This window comes from Alligator mississippiensis, chromosome 1, assembly GCF_030867095.1.
Source record: "Alligator mississippiensis isolate rAllMis1 chromosome 1, rAllMis1, whole genome shotgun sequence".
Taxonomy (NCBI): Eukaryota; Metazoa; Chordata; order Crocodylia; family Alligatoridae; genus Alligator; species Alligator mississippiensis.
The window spans coordinates 433651650-433670398 of record NC_081824.1 but is presented as its reverse complement, the minus strand read 5'-3'; the positions used below and the strand labels follow the sequence as shown (position 1 = coordinate 433670398).

Below are 18749 nucleotides of genomic sequence, written 5' to 3'. Positions count from 1 at the left end.
CAGTTCATGAATAGATGTCAAAAGAAGGTCACAGGAGAAGACATGATGAAAAAGAAAACATCAGGAAAACAAGCAATGCAGACATTTAATACACCAAGTAACCCTATATATGGGCAAATATGAAATAAGCTTTTGAAGTAGGCCAGACATCTTACAGACAAATAACTTTTTTTTTAGGGTATCTTCACATGTTACTAGGAAAATGCCTTGTATATAGAATAAACTTAAGTAACTCACTATGTTTATCTGCTGGATTAAAGTTAAAATCAAGTAAAATATACATTAAGTATATTCATTAAAATATGAGAACTTCTTACTTTGAGCAAATCCTGGGACATCAAAGGTAGAACTAAATTAACTCCATATAAAACAACATCTGCTGCTGAAACGGATCGATTTGCAGCTTGTCCTGGCTCATGTCCTCTAAATACTTCATCTATAGGAAACACATGCACCTTTACTGTTAACATGTTAATATATTAAGGAGAGATTACATATATTGAAAGGAAGTATCATAAATTTATGTAAACCAGATTTTTTTTAAATTACCTAATCTCACAATCCTCTCTCCTCCTTACCCCAGGACCCCCAGCAACACTATGTAAAAACTAGAGTAATTAATGCTTGTTGAGGCTGCCATATGACTGTAAGCTAGCTCCTTTTGTGCCTAAGCATCTCATAATATTATATTCCAAAGAAACTTCAACAACAGAAAAAAAAAATTGGATACATTTCTACTCAGCACTAGGATAACACAAAAACTAATAAACTTTGTTCACTTTGAGCTAAGGTTTCATTCTTGCATTTCCCATTACCAGTCAAAGAAACATTAACATCCATACAAACTTCAATTCATCTCATGCCACCTAGCCATCATAACACATGAGCATGTTAAGTCGCTTAAGTTTCATGACCAACTCAATATTAATTCTTCCAGATAATTAACTGCAACATGCACATACAATTCCAGATATCCCCAGCTCAAAAACCCAGTCTGAATCCTTACCTTCAACAAATGAAGTTACATTTGCCTAGATATGTCTGCCTAATGATAAAGGTCATATCTATGTTATTTGTAGAATAAAAATATAGGACAGGGTTTAGGTTGTGCTTCTGTGAATGTAAAGAATTGAACACAGGCACTGAAGTTGACTGTACCTAGTTCTCACCTGGATGACACTCAGAAGTATGGTGAGAGACATCTACAAAAATATTTGGCTAGACAGAGATCAGATTTAAAAGATTTCATAGACATTAGGGCTGGAAGGGACCTCGCAAGATCACTGGGTCCAGCACCCTCCCAAGGGGTAGGAAGTCAGCTGGGGTCAAAAGATCCCAGCAGAATAGGCATCCAAGTGTTTCTTGAAAGTGTCCAGAGTAGGTGCTTGCACCACCTCTGGAGGGAGTCTAATTCCAGGCCCCAGGGACTTGGACAGTAAAGAAGTTTTTCCTTATATTCAGCCTAAAACAGTCTTGCAGGAGTTTGTGACCATTGGACCTTGTCTTCCCTTGGGGTGCCCTGGTGAACAGACATTTTCCCAGTTCCTAATGCACACCCTTATGTACTTACAGGCTGCCACCAAGTGACCCCAGAGCCTACACTTTCCAGGCTGAAGAGTCCCATGGCTCTCCTCATAAGGCCTGCTCTCTTGTCCTCTAATCATGTGCGTGGCTCTCCTTTGGACCCTCTCAAGCTTTGCCACATCCTTTCTGAATTGTGGAGTGCAAAACTGGATAGAGCCTCACCAGGGCCAAGTAAAGTGGGAGGATGACTTGCTGGGTCTTGCTTGAGATGCATCGGTAGATGCAAGCCAGAGTTCTGTTTGTTTTGCCGACTCCGGTGTCGCATTGGCGGCTCATGTTCATCTTGCGGCCCATCACGACCCCCAAGTCTCTTTCAGCTGTGGTGCTAGTGAGCATAGCACTGCCGAGTCTATAAGTGGGTTGTTTCTCCTGAGATGGAGCACCTTGCATTTTTCAGTGTTGAACACCATCAGGTTTTGATCCACCCACCTTGCAAGCCTGTTGAAATTGGCCTGGATTGCCAGCCTATCCTCTAGGGCAGCAATCTCCAAACTTTTGAAGTCAGAGATCACCTTTGGAACTTAAAAAGGAACCCAAGATCTACCCACCTCCCTCCCCACAGCAGGTCTGTCTGTGGGAAAGGGAAGGGGAAAGGGCCAGAGTGGGGGCAGTTGGAGGCCCCAGCCCTAACCCCACTCCCTCCCTCACTGCTGCGGCCTTGATCTGCCCCCGCCCTCCCAACTGTGCTGAGGGAGAGAGTGGGGCAGGAGACAGAGCCACAAGCAGCTTGTCCGGGGGGTGCGGGGAGGGTAGGGGCATGCAGCCCAGGAGGACACAAGGGGTGCATGTACTGGGTGGCACTGCACTGTACCCAGTGGAGATGTTTGATTGCACTGCACTCAGGCTGGGCGGCAGCAGCACTGGTAGCAGGGGTTGGGGGAGGCTATGGCAAGTTTTGAGGTGGCTGCAGCCCCCCCACCGTGTCCCTGCTCCCAGCACCACCACCCGGCCTGAGCGTAGCATGACCAAACACCTCCACTGGGAACAGCGTGATGCCATCCTGGCCCCAGCCTACCTCGTGTGCAGATCCAGGGGCATGCACACCGCATGCCCTCCCAGGCTGCGTGCCTCAGCCACGCGGGGCTTGCTCCTGCCCCACTCCCTACCTCATAGCTTCTATAGCCACCTGTGCTGCTCCACGTTTGGATGGGGCATGTGCCCCCTGCCCCCAATCTGTGTGCGGCAGAGGTGGCTGCTGCTGCAGGCTGGGCTTTGCACCCCAAGTCCCACTGCAGCTGGCCTGGGAGCGGCCCGATGCCACGAGTCCCACTCTGGGCTGAGCCTTATCCTCTGCCCTCCCATTAAATGGATGCATGTGGTGTCAGGCCGCTCCTGAGACAGCTGCAGCAGGGCTTGGGGGGTGAAGCCTGACTGGAGTGGCACCTGCCTCCACAGCGCACAGATTGGGGGGGGGGGGGGGGGGGGGGGAGAACAGATGGATGAGCAGTACATGCCGCCTGGGGCCTCCGCCAGGGTGCACACAGTGGTGGGAGCCCTCTGTGCCCCCTGGATAAGCCACTCAAGCTCGATCCTTCCACCACTCTCACCTGGCTGGGGCCCCACTCGCCTTACAGGCCTCTGCCTCACTCTGTCCCTCATCGCAGAGGCCTCAATCTGGCCCTCATCCCTTCCCTTTCCCCACTGTGGGGGCCTCGATCTCAGCCCCCACAGCTCAGCGAGAGGCTCTGGGATCTACTGGTTGACGACCACTGCTCTAGGGTGACCACACTTCCCCATAGTTTGGTGTCGTCAGCAAACTTAGCCAGTCTGCTTCTGACACCAGAGTTTAGATAATTTATAAATACATTGAAGAGTACAGGTCTGAGAACAGAGTCCTGGGGGACACCACTGGTCACCATGCACCATGTCGATTTGGTTCCATCAACTATCACTCTCTGGGTCCATCCATGGAGTCAGTTCCCCAGCCATCAGGCCGTAAAGTTGTTGAGGCTGCAGTTCCCTGATTTTACCATGAGGACATCGTGGGACACCAGGTCAAAGGCTTTCTTGAAGTCCAACTGTATGATATCAACCTCTTCTCCTTTGTCCAGGTGATGTGTCACCTGGTCATAGAAGGAAATAAGATTGGTCAGGCAAGATCTACCCGCAACAAAGCCATGGTGGCTCTCTCAGAGTGTTGCCTTCTGTTAGCCTGTTGTTAATGGTTTCCTTGATGATTTTTTCCAAGATCTTTTCAGGTATTGAGGTCAAATTGATTGGCCTGTAGTTACCCATATCTTCCTTCCTCCTTCTCTTGAAGAAAGGCACCACACTGACCCTCTCCCAATCTTCACATACATCGCCTGAGTGCCATGAGTTCTCAAATATTCTTGCCATTGGCTGCACTATGATGTCAGGCAGTTCACAAGATCCATGCCAATGATGGGAGTATTTTCACCCTTTTCCTGGTGATCCTGCATCTTGCCATGCGGGGTGATCCCCTTGGGTTGGTGGAAGACCGACACAAAGTAATTGTTAAGGAGATTGGCTTTTTCCTGGCTGTCGGTTATCAGCTGGCCTATTTGGTTTAGCAAGGGTCCAATGTTGCCCTTGTTTTTTTCCCCCCCCCATGACTTGCCATATATATGAAGAAGGACTTTTTATTGTCTTTGATTCGTGTAGCCAGTCTGAGCTGAGTTTCAGCCTCAGCCTTCTTCATTCGCTCCCTACAGGTGTGGGCCAGTACTGGATACTCTTACTTACTTGGTGATGTTTCCTGTCTTCCATCCTTTATTAGCTTCTCTTTTTAGACGCAAGAGGTCCATGAGTTCCACACTGAGCCAAGGGGGTCACCCAGCCCTTTTGCTACTTGTTCTACAGACTGGAAAGGACTTCCTTTGTGCTTCAAGGATCACATCGCTGAGAAGCAACTACTTGTTGTGGACTCCCCTCCCTGTCAGATTATGGCTTCTCAGGGTCCTGACTACTACCCTCTTGAGTTCGTGAAAGTCAGCTTTCCTAAAGTCAAGGACTTCTACATTGTTGACGGACATGCAAGCTTTGCAGTAGATAGAGAAAGCAATCGACTTGTGGTCGCTGTCTTCCAGCTTCCTTTCGATTCTCAGGTCGCTTACTACATCATCGCCTTTGGCCAGTACCAGGTCCAGAAGCGCCTTGCCTCTTGTCGGCCTGGAGACTTTTTGAGACAAATAGAGCTTGTTAATGCATGTGAGGAAGCATTGCGGCTGATCAGATTTGGCCGAGTGCTCTTCCAATGAGATGTCAGGGTAGTTGAAGTTGCCCCTGATAACCATCCGCTGCGAGCATCCAGCTTCAGCCAGTTCCATAGCGAATTTGTGGTTGAGTTCTTGCTCCTGATTAGGAGGTCTGTAGTAGACTATTATACCCTCTTCACCACGTTCCCCTTGTACTATTACCCAGAGGGTCTCAAGTCTCCCTCCTTAGTTGCCGATCTCAGCCTGTAGGGAAGCGTACTGCTTCTTCACACAGACAGCTATATCCCTGCCCTTTCTTGCAACACGCTCTCTCCTGTACAAGGTATAGCCATCTATACCTGTGGTCCATAGGTGGAGTCCCCCCCAGGTCTCCGGTATCCCTATGAGATTGTAGTAGTTTCTGTTTAAAAGAAGGGCCAGTTTCTCCTGCTTGTTGCCCAGGCTCCTGGCATTTGTGTAGAGGCAAGTGAGCCTGCTGTCATAGGCCCTAGGCTTCCCTGCACTCCTAGAAGAGCCCTGTGCCTGGGCTGGGGTAGGAATGCGTTCCCTTATTCAGCCTGACCTTCTGATTTTGTGGTTGACAATTGGTGGGCTTGCACTGGTGGTTATTTGCTCATCCCCCGGTGAACTTAGTTTAAAGCCCAGTCAAGCAGGTCAGCCATTCTAGCCGAGAAGAGCTTCTTCCCCCATTTGAGTGAGGTGGAGGCCGTCCCTTCCCAACAAATTGCTGCCCCTCTCTCTGAAGTGCAAACTGTGATCGCAAAAGCTGAAGCTTTCACGATAGCACCAGCGCTGCAGTCTTCTGTTAACTTCTACAACTCCTCTCTCCCTCCTGTGCCTGGTACCCATAACGGAAAAGATCGAGGAGAAAACCACCTGTACCCCAAACCCTCTAAGCCCCGCTCCCAGAGTCCTGTAGTCATTCGTGACCCAGCTGGGATTGCTGAGCCATGTCATTTGTGCCCACATGGATAAGGAGCATGAAGTAGTGGTTGGAGGAAAACTGATGCAGTTTTAAGCAGCAGAAATTATGAAGATTGGCACACAAAGAAAACTAAACCCAAATACCTGCTATAGGGCTTATGGCCACTTGTACATGTGATGGGGTCTTAGTCCCCTAAATTGAAACAGTGGGTTTTTAATTGCAATGATTAAAAACCCACCATTTCAGTTTAGGGGCTTCTGTCACCATTATGGTATGGGGTCTGATGCCTTTTTTTTTTTCTTCTCCTGCAAGATGTGGGGCAAGGTGGACACACTTGAAGGGAGAGAGAGGCTGCAACTAGATTTAGACAGACTACAAAAAAATGGGCAGATGAGAATAGGATGGGGTTCAATGTAGACAAATGCAGGGTGCTCCACCTTGGGAGAAGGAGTCCACAGCATACATACAGGCTGGGGAGTTCCCTTCTTGAAAACACAGAGGCGGAAAGGGATCTCAGAGTCATCATTGACTCCAAGATGAACATGAGCTGCCAATGCCAGAGCGCAGCCAGCAAGGCCAGCCATACCTTGTCATGCATTCAAAGGTGCATCTCAAGCTGGTCCAAAGAAGTGATACTCCCCCCTCTATGCGACTTTGGTCAGGCCGCAGTTGGAATACTGCGTCCAGTACTGGGCGCTGCACTTCTAAAGGGATGTGGCCAGCCTGGAGAGGGTTCAGAGGAGGGCCACCCGCTTGGTGAGAGGGCAGCAGGACAGGCCCTATGAGGAGAGACTGAAGGACCTGAACCTGTTCAGCCTCAGCAAGAGGAGGCTGAGGGGGGACCTGGTGGCTGCCTACAAGCTCTTCAGGGGAGATCAACAGCAAATAGGCAGAGCCCTTTTCTCCCCAGCACCACCTGGGGTGACAAGGAACAATGGTAATAAGCTGATGGAGAATAGGTTTAGGTTAGAGATCAAAAGGCAAGATTTTACAGTTAGGATGGCCAAAATTTGGAACCAACTTCCCAGGGAAGTGGTCCTCGCCCCTACCTTGGGCAAATTCAAAAAGAGGTTAGATGAACACCTGTCTGGGGTCTTGTGAACCCAGCATTCATTCCTGCCTGTGACAGGGGGTCAGGCTAGATGATCTGTTCAGGTCCCTCCTGACCCTAGCTACTGTGAAACTATGCAGAGTGTGCCCATCTCTCCCGCAGCTGGGGGGTGAGTTGCTGGCAGGTTGAGTGGTCTGAGCTACAGGGGACCGCAGTCCTTCCTTCTGTAATGGCAGTGCCCCCCAGGGCCACTTGGGTGGGCTGCTTGCCAGGGGGCATCGCTGCCATGGAGGGAAGGTCTGGGGCCCCCTGCAGCTCAGGACCTGATGGCAGCTAACCCCCTGGCAGTGGGAGAAGCAGGCAGGCTCCGCAGGGAAAAAAATCAGGCTCCTTGCCACTTTATTCCCCCCGCCAGCAAAGCCTACTTGTGTGAGCTGCCACCGGATTGCACAGCCCCTGAGCTGCAAAAAAGTGTGTGTGTGTGGGGGGGGGGGTGCGGGTGCGTGGCGGCGGCAGCACAGCACAGCTGGTCCTCCCCTCCATGGCGGTGGCAACCCCTGGGCAGGGTGCTAGCTGCGCAGGTGCTGCCCCAGCTTGCGTGCAGCATCTGCTGGATCCAACTCTTCCCTGAGCTTGTGCCATGGAAACCTACCAGGCACGTGTTTTTTTTCGGTTCCCACCCCCACAAAGCCTGCCTGCCTCTTCTGCAGCTGCGGGGAGAGCTGCTGGTGGGCCCTGGATTTTCCCTGCATGGCAGTGGCACCCCCCAGGCGGGGAGCTAGCAGGCGGGTGCTGCCCCATCTCACAGGCAGCACCTAGCCCAATCCAACTATTCCCTGAGCCCAAGCTGGGGCAGCACCTGCATGGGACAGCCCCAGGGGGCACCTCTGCTGCAGAAGGGACGACTGGGGCCCTTTGCAGCTCAGGGGCCTCTTGGCCCACTGGCAGCTCACCCCTGGCCACAGGAGATGCGGGCAGGCTCTGTGGGGAAAAAAAAAAAAAGAAGGGATCAGGCCCCCCACTGCTTCTACCTTCAGCCCCTCTCTCCTGCGGTGGGGAGGAAGGGGTTGGGGGTGAGCTATCAAAGACTGCAATGTTACAAATAGCTACATTGAAAACTAAACTATATGCAGATACGGTTTAGTTTGCAACATAGCAAACTCATTTAAATCGTAAGAAATCCCCATACGTGTACAGTGTGACATCCAACAGCAAAAACAGACAATTTCTGTCGCATGTAAAAGTGCCTTTTCAGGCAAGTTGCTGAGCATTCTCTCATACAAATGAAACTAAACAGAAGTTAGTAAATGGAGTATATCACAGAATCAAGACCTGATATCAGACAAAAGTGTATTTCTTTTCAATTGGGCCTTATTTTGAATTCACTGTGCTTGTTTTCTGGTATCTAGAAACAAAACAATAGCACTTTAGAGGCTCTGTCTGCTTCAGACCAAGTTATTCAGTACTGAATATAAAAGGGCATTTTAGAAGTGTTAAAGAAAATGAATTATACAATAAGTAATGCTTAGGTAAGTAGCTTTCACTTCATGATATTTTTTTGCTGATTAAAAAATTCAGATGATTACTCATACCACCAAAGAGTTATTTTACAGGCCATAATTTCAGCTCAACACCACCCTATAGCTCACCAATTCTTAAAATCCCTTCTTACCTGTATCACTGAAATCTATAAATTCTTTTGACAGAAGGTTAGTAAGAAGCTCCATAATAAGAAGAAGATCCTGGTATTGGTCCTCTTCTGCCGTAACATCTATGCGCTGCCTACCTAAATTATTTTTGGAATACACTTGAAGCAAAGTTAGGCAGGCCTCATATAAATTCATGGCTTTGGCCTGCAACAGAGAAAAAAAAAATAGAAAGTAAAATCCTATACTCTAAAACTAGAATATTTTAGGTTGGTGTTTAGCCTGGTTCTGCTTGGCTGACAGTATATCGATTATCTTAATTTCAGTTTTATTATACATTACTATTTAGCATAATATAACTGATATTAAAAATATCAAGACAATGGGTATTCTTTACATCATTCTTTATGACCCGCCTTCAGACCTGGCCCACGGGGCTTTTCACTGCAACCAGGGCCACTGTGTTGGCAATGGCAACCAAATAGTTAAAACCACAGCCAGGTCAAGCCCCCTTGCCAAAGCTGCTATGCTGAAACAGTCAGGGGGGTTAAGTGATAGCGGCAGTGTTTAGCTCCTTCACTTTTGGCACTGACACAGAGGCTCCTTCACTGTTGGCAGCCATGGTGAGAAACCCCATAGGTTGAATGTGGGCTGGATCTGGCCTTCAAGCCATACGTTGGACACCCCCCTGCCTTAAGTAATATAAATACAAGTTTCCCTCACTTTATGCTGTATATGTGTTCCTAGAAAATAGTGCATAACTTGAATTCGCATTAAGGGAACCCACTTTACAATGTAACAAATAGGGATATGTTCCAAGACCTCGACTGTACTGACCCCCGGACCCATTTCAACCACTTTTACAAGACAATTTTGGTACTCACCAACAGCAGACAGTACACACAAGCACAGGGCACCATCATAATGGGGATGGCAACTACAGAAACACGTGTCACAGACAACTAGTGAGGAGCACAGATCTACACAGGAGACTATTTTGGTGCATGTCACTCCCACAATGTGCCATACAAAGCAGGTGACTGCAGGCTTCTACCACACTGATCGCATAAGAGTGAATTTACCTTGCATATAATGAAATTTTTTTTTATATAAAAAGGGTTATTGCATAAGAGCAAATTTGCACACACAGAACCTGCATAAAATGAGGGAAACCTGTATCATGCCCATTTATTAATGTTTTGCCACCTATGATGGAAATAGGTAGCTGGCCAAGTTAGTCTGAATTCAGGCAGAAGGCAAGGCAAGATGGCATCTTAAAGGCCAATAAAGAGGTACATAAGCTTTCACAGGAACAGCCTACCATCATCAAATGCTGTGACAAAATAGGCTGTTGCCTATAAAAGCTTATCCACCTCTGAATGAGTCACGTCTCTAAGGCGCCACCCTGATGTGTCTTCCAACACTAAAATAATATAACCTTGCTTTTGGCAGGTTCCTTAGATGTAACAAAATTATAAATTAAGACTACCTACATAGAATAGTTTGGAACAGGCCAACATTTCATGTCATATCATGAAACAGCTTATAAAATTCATTCAAAAGCTAAAGAGCGTGTTGATACAAGCAAATTTTGTAGCTACAACCCTATTAGTGCAGATCTAATGGTAATAACTACAGTTTATCTATATTAGGGAATTTGCATTGCACTGAACCAACTTTCCTGGTATCTTACTAATGTAGCACCAATACAATGGGTCTACATTATGGATTTGCACAAGTGGAAAAAGCAGTGAAAGTTTCCCCTAGATAAGGGGTGGGCAAAATGCGGCCTGTGGACCAGATGTGGCCCCGCCAGGCCATTCTATCCAGCCTGTGGGGCCCCTAAAAATTGAGAAAATTAATATTTATCTGCCCCGGCTGCCTGTCACGTGGCCCTCAATGGCTTGTCAAAACTCAGTAAGCAGCCCTCCATCCAAAATAATTGCCTACCCCTGCCCTAGATTAACTTCTAGAAAAAATTAAATGCGATTTAAAAAAATTTAAAAGAAACCACACACATACCAGCCTGCTCTGCACTTCAATTTCATTACTAGTCCAGCTCCACAACTGCTAAAAGTATGGCTAACTTTAGTAGGATATGCAGATATTCCTTATCCTGTTAGATTACTTTTGCTGACAATGCACATACATATTTCCCTGACTAGAAAATGTGAATTTAGTATACCAAATGTTTTGTGCATTGTGCCTTCCATTTTCCTTGTCTGTAGTCAATGAGATTAGGTTTTTATTATAGTGGAAACCTGCAACTGGATGTGCTTGTTGCATTGAACATGTTTTCCTTTAAAGATACTTATCACTTTTTAAAGTATAAACATTGTGGTATGCTCCTTAGCTGATTACATTTTGATATATAATCAAAAATAAATTAGTAGATGCATTCTTTTAAAAGGTCAAAAGGTTGTTTTAATCTCTTTGGGAATATTTACACATGTTCATTCTTCTACAGGTATTCAAGAGAGCCTAGCTGTACAACTTTTCTTCCAACCCAGCATCTAAAAAAACATTCAGGCTTACTTTGTTCAGAGAATGACATTTTACACTTTCCCTTTCCTCCCCTCTTTGGCCATATTTACCTCTCCAAGATAGCATATTTGTTTATGTGCAACTTCAACAAAGACTTCTATTATGAGGTTAACAGTCTCTGGTGTGTTTTTGTACACCTCCATTAATCCAATACAATTGTTGAGGAAGTCCATTAGAAAATTAAAGAGGATTGCTACATTGTCAATTTGGGTAGCCTCAGCAATGCCACAAAGTGCTTCTAGTGTGGCAGTGATTTCCTGTTTCACCTCCTCTTCCTGACAGATCTGTTGAAAGTTTTCTTGATTTATCACATTCAAGAATCGCTGTTGAAGCGGCTGAAGAACCTATAGAATAAATTTTTTTTTTTAAGTTTAAGTGTATTCTTCCAGTTTTACACACACTTATCCATTTTCTCTGGTATTTGACTATCTCCTAAATTCAGTATAATCCACAGATTTTTCTTTCTGATATAGATCATTAAGGAAACAAAGATGAGTCTTCATTATGATATTAGTAATATACTACAATCTGTCATTACCTTTCATTTAGTCTCACTGCTCATGTTCAAGCTATAAACCAGTGTTCATAACTAAACTGATCTGAACTTGTTTTGAAAGTAAGCACATATCACTGCAATCATAGTTTTAATCAGTAAAAATTTTCAAATGGGGACATCTCGCTTTAAGATGTGCAAGCTTGAAAAAAATGTCAATATCCCATTTATTATTTTACTGTCCTTCTTTTTAAACCTGATAAAATATGCAACTGCATATTTAATCATAACAATCATAAAAGTAAATCATAAAAGAAAATATTTAAAGATCTCAAAGATGTTCAAAATATCAATTTCCATGCAAAGCTGAATTAAAAGGAGATACTTTAAATTCAGTTTCATTACCTGCTGAAAGACAGGCGACAGAAGTCTTACCTCAGTCCAATACTGTTGTTTTGTCTCTGTGTCCATATGAGCAAAACCTCCCAAAACTAACGCTTTCATTAGTGTTCTTTGCACAGAACTAGACAAATAATGGAGAGGTGGGCTTCGCCTTGCAAACTGCTTAGCTAAATTCCACCAATTTTCACACTGAATTACTAAATTTGCCCTAAATGAAAAAGAAATAGTTTAATCATATAAAATTTTATAAACACATACAAGCCAAGTGCTTCTCCCAACTATCCTTGCTACCAACTTAAGTTTTTGTATTTTTTCTAGAATTTATGCTCTTGCTCACTCTCCTAATTTCATTTTATTTGCATATTATTTTTAGACAACTACAAACATTTACTCTGAGAATTCTTCTACGGATGTTGAACCATGGAATGGGAAAATACTTTGTAGATTAATATGAACCACTTTATTACACATATTGCATGCATCAAAATCAAAATGTCTCACATTATGTGATAAGAGAGAACTAAGCAGCAGTTTGTTCCTGCTTCTGTTTTTCCTCTGAAAGGCACTCTGAGCCTTGAGTGTAAGAGGATTCACAAATGCCTCCAATTATGCAAAACAAAACCCTATTTATTCACATGTTCTGTTTAGCCAAAAGGAAATATCAGCAAGGTCTCATAACACTCCCTTATGATCTGATTTGTAAATATCAAAAACAATAGGACATCTCATATACATGCAGGGCTCTTCAGGCAGGCTCCTGGAAAACAAATTTCTGCCATTTCTGTTCAGAGTACCCCGCTGTACTCACGGCCTCTGGGATGGATCTGGTCCACTTAGAGTGACTCTAGCCTCCAGTTTATTTACCATGCACAAATTCACTATTGCCACCCCAGCCATCCAATCTGTTCTACATTTTGCTAAAGGCATGCCAAACCCCTGCTGCCAATCCCCTTCTCTATGTGGAGGGCTGGTGTCACCCTCCTTGTGAAGCCTATTTACCAACACACTGAATTAACTGCTCCAAATCATTCTTCATTATGATTTTCAGCAGCATGTTTTTCAGCAGAGGCTACATTCACAGGGTGGAGGTGAGGGGCAGGCAGCCTTCTACACGGATATGGGAGGGCTGGGGTGGCAGTCGGGAACTGGCACCTTGCAGCAAATGCTGGGTTGCAAATGCTGACCCCCCATTAATAAAACCCTGCCTTAGAGAGTCTACTGTGCATAGCTGCCTCTGCTCAAGGACGAATTCCTAACAGAGTTAGATTAAGACAAAGCACAGCCTAGGAAAACACCTTTGCATGAGGCCCTCTTGCATTATGGTCTTTTTCCTTCTCTGACCAGCAGGAGTTGCCAATATAAAAAGCTATTTTTTTTGGATTGATGGGAGCCACCACTGCTCCTCTGTGAGAACTGAGTGTAAACTACTGTATTTACTTGAATATAAGATGAATATAACCCTCAATCAACTTGACTTGAATATAATTGCCAATCAATATGGGGAAAAAAGCCTTTTGGTCTTACATTCACATACAAGGAAACTGCTTATATACATTGCCTATCTTTGAACTGCTGCTAAAGGCAGCATGTGCTCTAGTAATGAAAACTAACTATGAAGTTGGTTAAAATGTAGCCAACACTGAGCATGACTATAAAGTACATGGCCCATATGAGGCAAACATCCTCTATGGCCCTTAAAAAATAAAATAAAATAAAATAAAATAAAATAAAATAAAATATCAGCAGTTGCTCCCCCAGGAGGGAATGGGCACTGGGGCTGGAGGTACTGCAACACTAGGCCAGAACTTGGAGAAACTAGAGTAAGCGCTGACACCCTTACCCATTGCCAAAAAAGCTGACAGAATCTACCATGAGGATAGGTCAGTGCAGCCCATCTGGATAAGATGTGGTAGTGACTATCGAGCACAGTTCCCCCACAGTGCCAACTCTTTTTAAAGTCGTGGTGAGCCACTACATTGCATACACTGACTTTCTCTTCACTCCCACAGCCAGGCTGCACCTTTCTTTTCCATGTCCAATGACACCTGTTTCTTCACCAGCCTTAACTGTTTCGCAAACATCACCAAACAGGGCCCCAAACAGTTCATCCTGAATCCTTCTTGTCTCGGACGGCCAGAGCCGACTCGAGGTGATTAAATAATTACTCGTTCATTGGGGCGGGCTGGTGAATAGAGAGGCCGAGAAAGCTTTATGGTTGTAAAACTTTACTTACGTCGCTTGCTGTTGCGACGAAAACGGTCTGGTCGTCTGAACAAACACGTTAGTTGTTCCAGCTGGCAGGGCTCAGGCCAGCACGTCCGTCTACAAATCGGGCCGGCAGGGAAAGGGATACGTCTGGGATTGCGCTCGGCGACGGGGAGACGAATCGATAGGTGATCAGACTATCGATCAGCTCAGCCACAAGTCAGATCTCTTCAGAAGCACTCTGCAGCGTGCTCAAAGTTCTCCGACTTGGGGGGAAGTCGCACTAATTTTTAAACGGCCAGCAAGCCAATTACTAGCCGCCACGTGTGCATAATTTAGAACTGGCCAATAGCGGGACACAAATTTACATCCGAATGGCGGGAACTCTCTTGCACCAGGGGTTTTCTGCAGCAACAGAAAGCCTTTACTTTTGCAAGAGGCTCTCATGTGGCAGGAAAATTCCACCGTGCCGAGGCACCAAAACCATTGGGTTGCGACATGCCCCCTTGCCGACGGCTCAACTGGAATTTCAGACACATGAGCTCATCATCCGGCATCTTTGTTTCGGGACTCACTGACCTGGCAAAGCTTTAACAACCAGATATATATATATATACAAACAACTTGATAGACCGGTCTTTTCAACAAATTACAAAATACAATAACTTCGAACACATAACAACAACCGTTGATCATCATCTGCTTGGAGAACATCTGCTTGGGATTTTCCTCGTCTGGTAGTCTGTCTATTAGTAGGAGAGAACGGACTATGTCAATAAAACGTTTAATAAAATGAGAAAACAGTATTATAGCAAGTCCTGAGCTAATGAACATTCCTCGTCTCAGTGTCTTCTTCATAACCATCACTCTATTAACTCGAACGAACTGTAATCTGGAGCTCGATGAATCTCACACTCGGGCGGTTATATAAGGATTACTACTTCTCTAGGGTCAGTCCTGCGAAGAGAGAAAACAACAACAACACAAGACAAAAGACTCATAATTGGATTTACTGTAAGGATACTGGGTGAACGTTGGAACGGCGTGTCATCCAGTTGTGGTGAACGATAATAGGAGGGCGATCGGGCTTCTCTTCCAATTGGACAGAATAGGTATTGGGATATTGTCCCGGTCGTTGAACTGTCCCTTTGTGAACTTGTGGATGAGACTGATGGGGGTGCGGTATTGAAATCCACACTAACTCGTCTGGTTGGAACTTGGGCTCCCAAGGTGGAGGTTTCTGGACATTAGTCTCGTCCCATAACGGTTTAGCGGTGTTTAGTGAAATAAGGACATCATGATTAAATTTAGTCCAGTTTTTAAACGTCCCTCCTCCTCTAAGGCGAAGCTACTCCTTGTACAGACCTATGTGTCTCTCCACAACACCGTTGGACTGCGGATGGTATGGCAAACGAAGATGCCAAGCTACATTATGAAGACGAGCGAATTTATCCAGAGCATTAGAGTTAAACGGGGGTCCTCCATCAGATTGAATCTCATGAGGAAGTTGCCAGGTAGCAAATACAGCGGTCAAAGCAGAAATGACAGCAGTAGCATTGCTTTTTCGTAGGGGGACAACCTGTAACTGTCTCGTTCCCAAATCGACAACAACTAGTCCTTTATTTGGCGGCTTAGACCCTGGGAGGGGTCCCAGTAAATCTACCTGCCAAACTTTTCCTGCTTGAAACTGTGAAGAATCAAAAGCTCCAAGTTGGTGCTTGGTTCTATGACACTTTTCTTTAGCACATCTCACAGGCCTGAGCTACCTTTTCCCAATCACACCGAGCTCCGTATGAAGCCGGCTCCGTAAGGGTTCAGCACCAACGTTGATGGCAAGCTCGTGGTCCCAGGTGACCCCAATTCTCATGAAGCCATGCGAGAAACGGATTTACTTCAGGGTTGGTGGTAGATGTGACAGGTAAGGCTATGTCGGTTCGGAGTGGATCTTCCAAGAACTTATCAATTATCTCATGCACTGGATCGGTATCTGGACGATGGGACTTAGTGTGCCTAATTAACGGGAGGCGCACAAATTTAGTTAATGTTTCCCAAATATCTTGCCAATCATTCAAATGTTCAAAAGGAAAAGCTGTGCCCGTAAGAATTTTATAAATGTATTGCGAATCAATGGCGATGATCAGAACTGGGAGTGTATCGTTATGATGTGTCAGACAATGTTCCAGTACCTTAAGGAACCCTAATAATTCACATCTTTGGGCCGAATTATCATCTGGGTTGGCTTGAAAGATTTCCTTATCGTTGCAAGCTTTGCAATAAATATCCATAGCCTCCGCCATGTCGGGAGGTTCCATCTGAGGCCATCCATGCCGGGGCAGAAGTTCCATACAATGTAGGGACCTTCTCCTCATCCTCTGGGCTCGAATCAGGTACCGTGTCTTCCAACCTCCAACAATGCCAGTTGTAATGGTGGGTAAGTACTAGCGTATTCCAGGTCTTAGATTCTCCCTGAAAATGTGGGTCAACTCTGTTACCCTTGCTGGATGTGGACAATGTGGCACCGGGAGCGCATAACGTCCCATGCCCCCTTGCTAAAGGCTCCACCAATTGTTCGGCTAGAAGGATTTTTCCCACAGCTCCATATCAGTGTTGTGCCGCTTGAAGTGTCTTATGGGCTGTATATACTAGCTCATCACAAGAATTATGTGCGACAGCCCACACATGGTTGGTGGTGAACCCGAGGGTTACGGTTAGTGACTCGCCCAGATCGATGGCATGGAGTTGTGTATCTTTAACCATAGCTAGCAGGCGAAGCAGATACTGCTGATCTCTTTTTGTCCAGGGCATAGACTTTTGGGATTTATTACGGATCTGTCGCTGTAATTTGGTGAGGAGTGCCAAATCACTAGGTTCAATATAATGTCAATACCAATTCAAATGACCCAACAGCTGTTGAAAGTGCCTCTCGGTCGTAGGGAAGAATGTTTTCAATGGATCGATGTTAGGACCCTCATGAGAAATTCCATGGCGGATGGAACCAATGTATCGAGTACCAAGGAACGTAATGTCATCTACAGGATGCAAACACGACTTTTCCTCGTTAATTGTCCATCCCTCACTCTGAAGGTGAGTGACTAGTTGACTGACTATACTAGTAACTACGAAACTATCACGACCCATGATGGGGATATCATCCATGTAACTCCAAATCTTTAGTTCCTTCTCTTGAGGAAGAGAATATGAAGCTTGAAAATTCTTCAGGGTGTTATTCATAGCACCTGTGGCTAGTGATGGTGCGTTACGGTATCCTTGCGGACAGACTGTCCACCTATACATGATGCCATCAATACACGTTTAGTATTCCTTCCGGGTCACTGATCGGGATGGAAAAAAACATATTCTTAAGATCCAATGTGACTCCAACCCACTTACTTTGTTGGAACTGTGCCATCTCAAACATACACTGTGGCAGAGTAGACGGATTAGGTTGTTGAAGTACTTGGCACCTTTTGTTAACTTCTCGATAGTCTACAACCAACCGGGCTTCATTAGGCTTTCCAGGTTTTGCTACCCCCCATTTGATGACAGGTAGGTGCTGGCTGTTACAGTCTGAATACAGCCTCGTCGTTTGAGTTGCCTCAGGAGGTCAGTGAGGGACTGCTTTAGCGAACCCTTAGTTGGTATTGGTCGATATCGCCAGGTGGAGTTGTTACAAAGCGTTGGTTGATGCCAATCCTGTTCTGGGATAATGATGGGTAATGCCTGTAGCACTTGTTCTTTAAGGTCAAGCGCTTTTATTCCCGGGATCCCTAAAATGTTGATGCCCCCTAGGACAGCCTCTAGGGGATATCGGTAGCCTTGGATCCAAAATTTGACCTTCGTTGTGACAGCGATAGCGTTAAGCCCTTGTACCTTAATCGTTTTGGCAGTCTTTTGATGAGGTATCATTGAGGTAACCACATTGGTCTGAGCTCCAGTATCGAGAAGGAAGAATACTTGTTGTTGGTCATCCGGATCGGTAGGGTTGCAAACAGTGAGTTCGGCGTACGGTCGAGAATCCATAGGGTCAGGTCTGAACTGGAGAAGGCTGCCGGCAGAGCCGACGGCCATCACTTGTTTTTTGATGAGTCCTCAAATTTGAATCCTAATGCTTCAGCCGGACGGGACTGGCCCTTTTCTCCCAAAATTCGTAGCTGTGCCTTTGTAAGTCCAGTGCGGGAGAGAAGAAAACCAAACATGGTTCTTTCCCTCAGGGTTCTCTCCTTTGGGGTTCCTGGAGGTGACCACCCTTGCTCTCGTCGAGAGATAAATTCTTGCTGTCTGGGTCTCAGTGTTCCGGCTGGGCATATTGAAGATCGGTCCCTTATGGTATCAGAAGCTTCTTCACTTTGTTGCATAAGTGCTTGTAAACGTGGGAGATGGCCCAAAAGATTTCCCACCGGTTGACCTGCCATTGGGTTCAAGAAGAGTCAGAGAGTGTAACGGCATTTGCTCCTCCGTATACCTCCACGCAGGCCTCTATAGCTTCCAAGGGTGTTGGGATCACCCCAGGGTCCGATAGGTGGCGATGAGCCCATCTCTCTTTTCGTTGTACGGCTGTTAGTCCCATTGGATTTGTTCTCGGGCTCCATGAGAGATATGACACCCCAACTATGGCTAGGAGGAGTTGCTCCGCAGTGGCGTTCTGTGGACGACCTTCGTGCCAGGTGTGAAATTTGTGGGTTACCTGTCCCACTACGAGCGCCGGGATTGGGATGGGCCAGTG

General features: G+C 45.8%; 1 protein-coding gene across 3 annotated transcripts in view; it reads right to left on the bottom strand.

Moving 5' to 3' along the window:
- XPO4 (exportin 4) overlaps window positions 1–18749 on the bottom strand; it is a 144616-nt gene that overhangs the window by 16653 nt on the left and 109214 nt on the right. For all 3 annotated transcript variants that reach the window (XM_059720556.1, XM_059720547.1, XM_059720557.1), the window contains 4 exons: window positions 11855–12029; window positions 10977–11270; window positions 8409–8589; window positions 318–436 (listed from right to left, as the gene is read on the bottom strand). In XM_059720556.1, the coding sequence (XP_059576539.1) occupies window positions 318–436; window positions 8409–8589; window positions 10977–11270; window positions 11855–12029 (769 nt within the window). The remainder of the gene's footprint in view (window positions 1–317; window positions 437–8408; window positions 8590–10976; window positions 11271–11854; window positions 12030–18749) is intronic.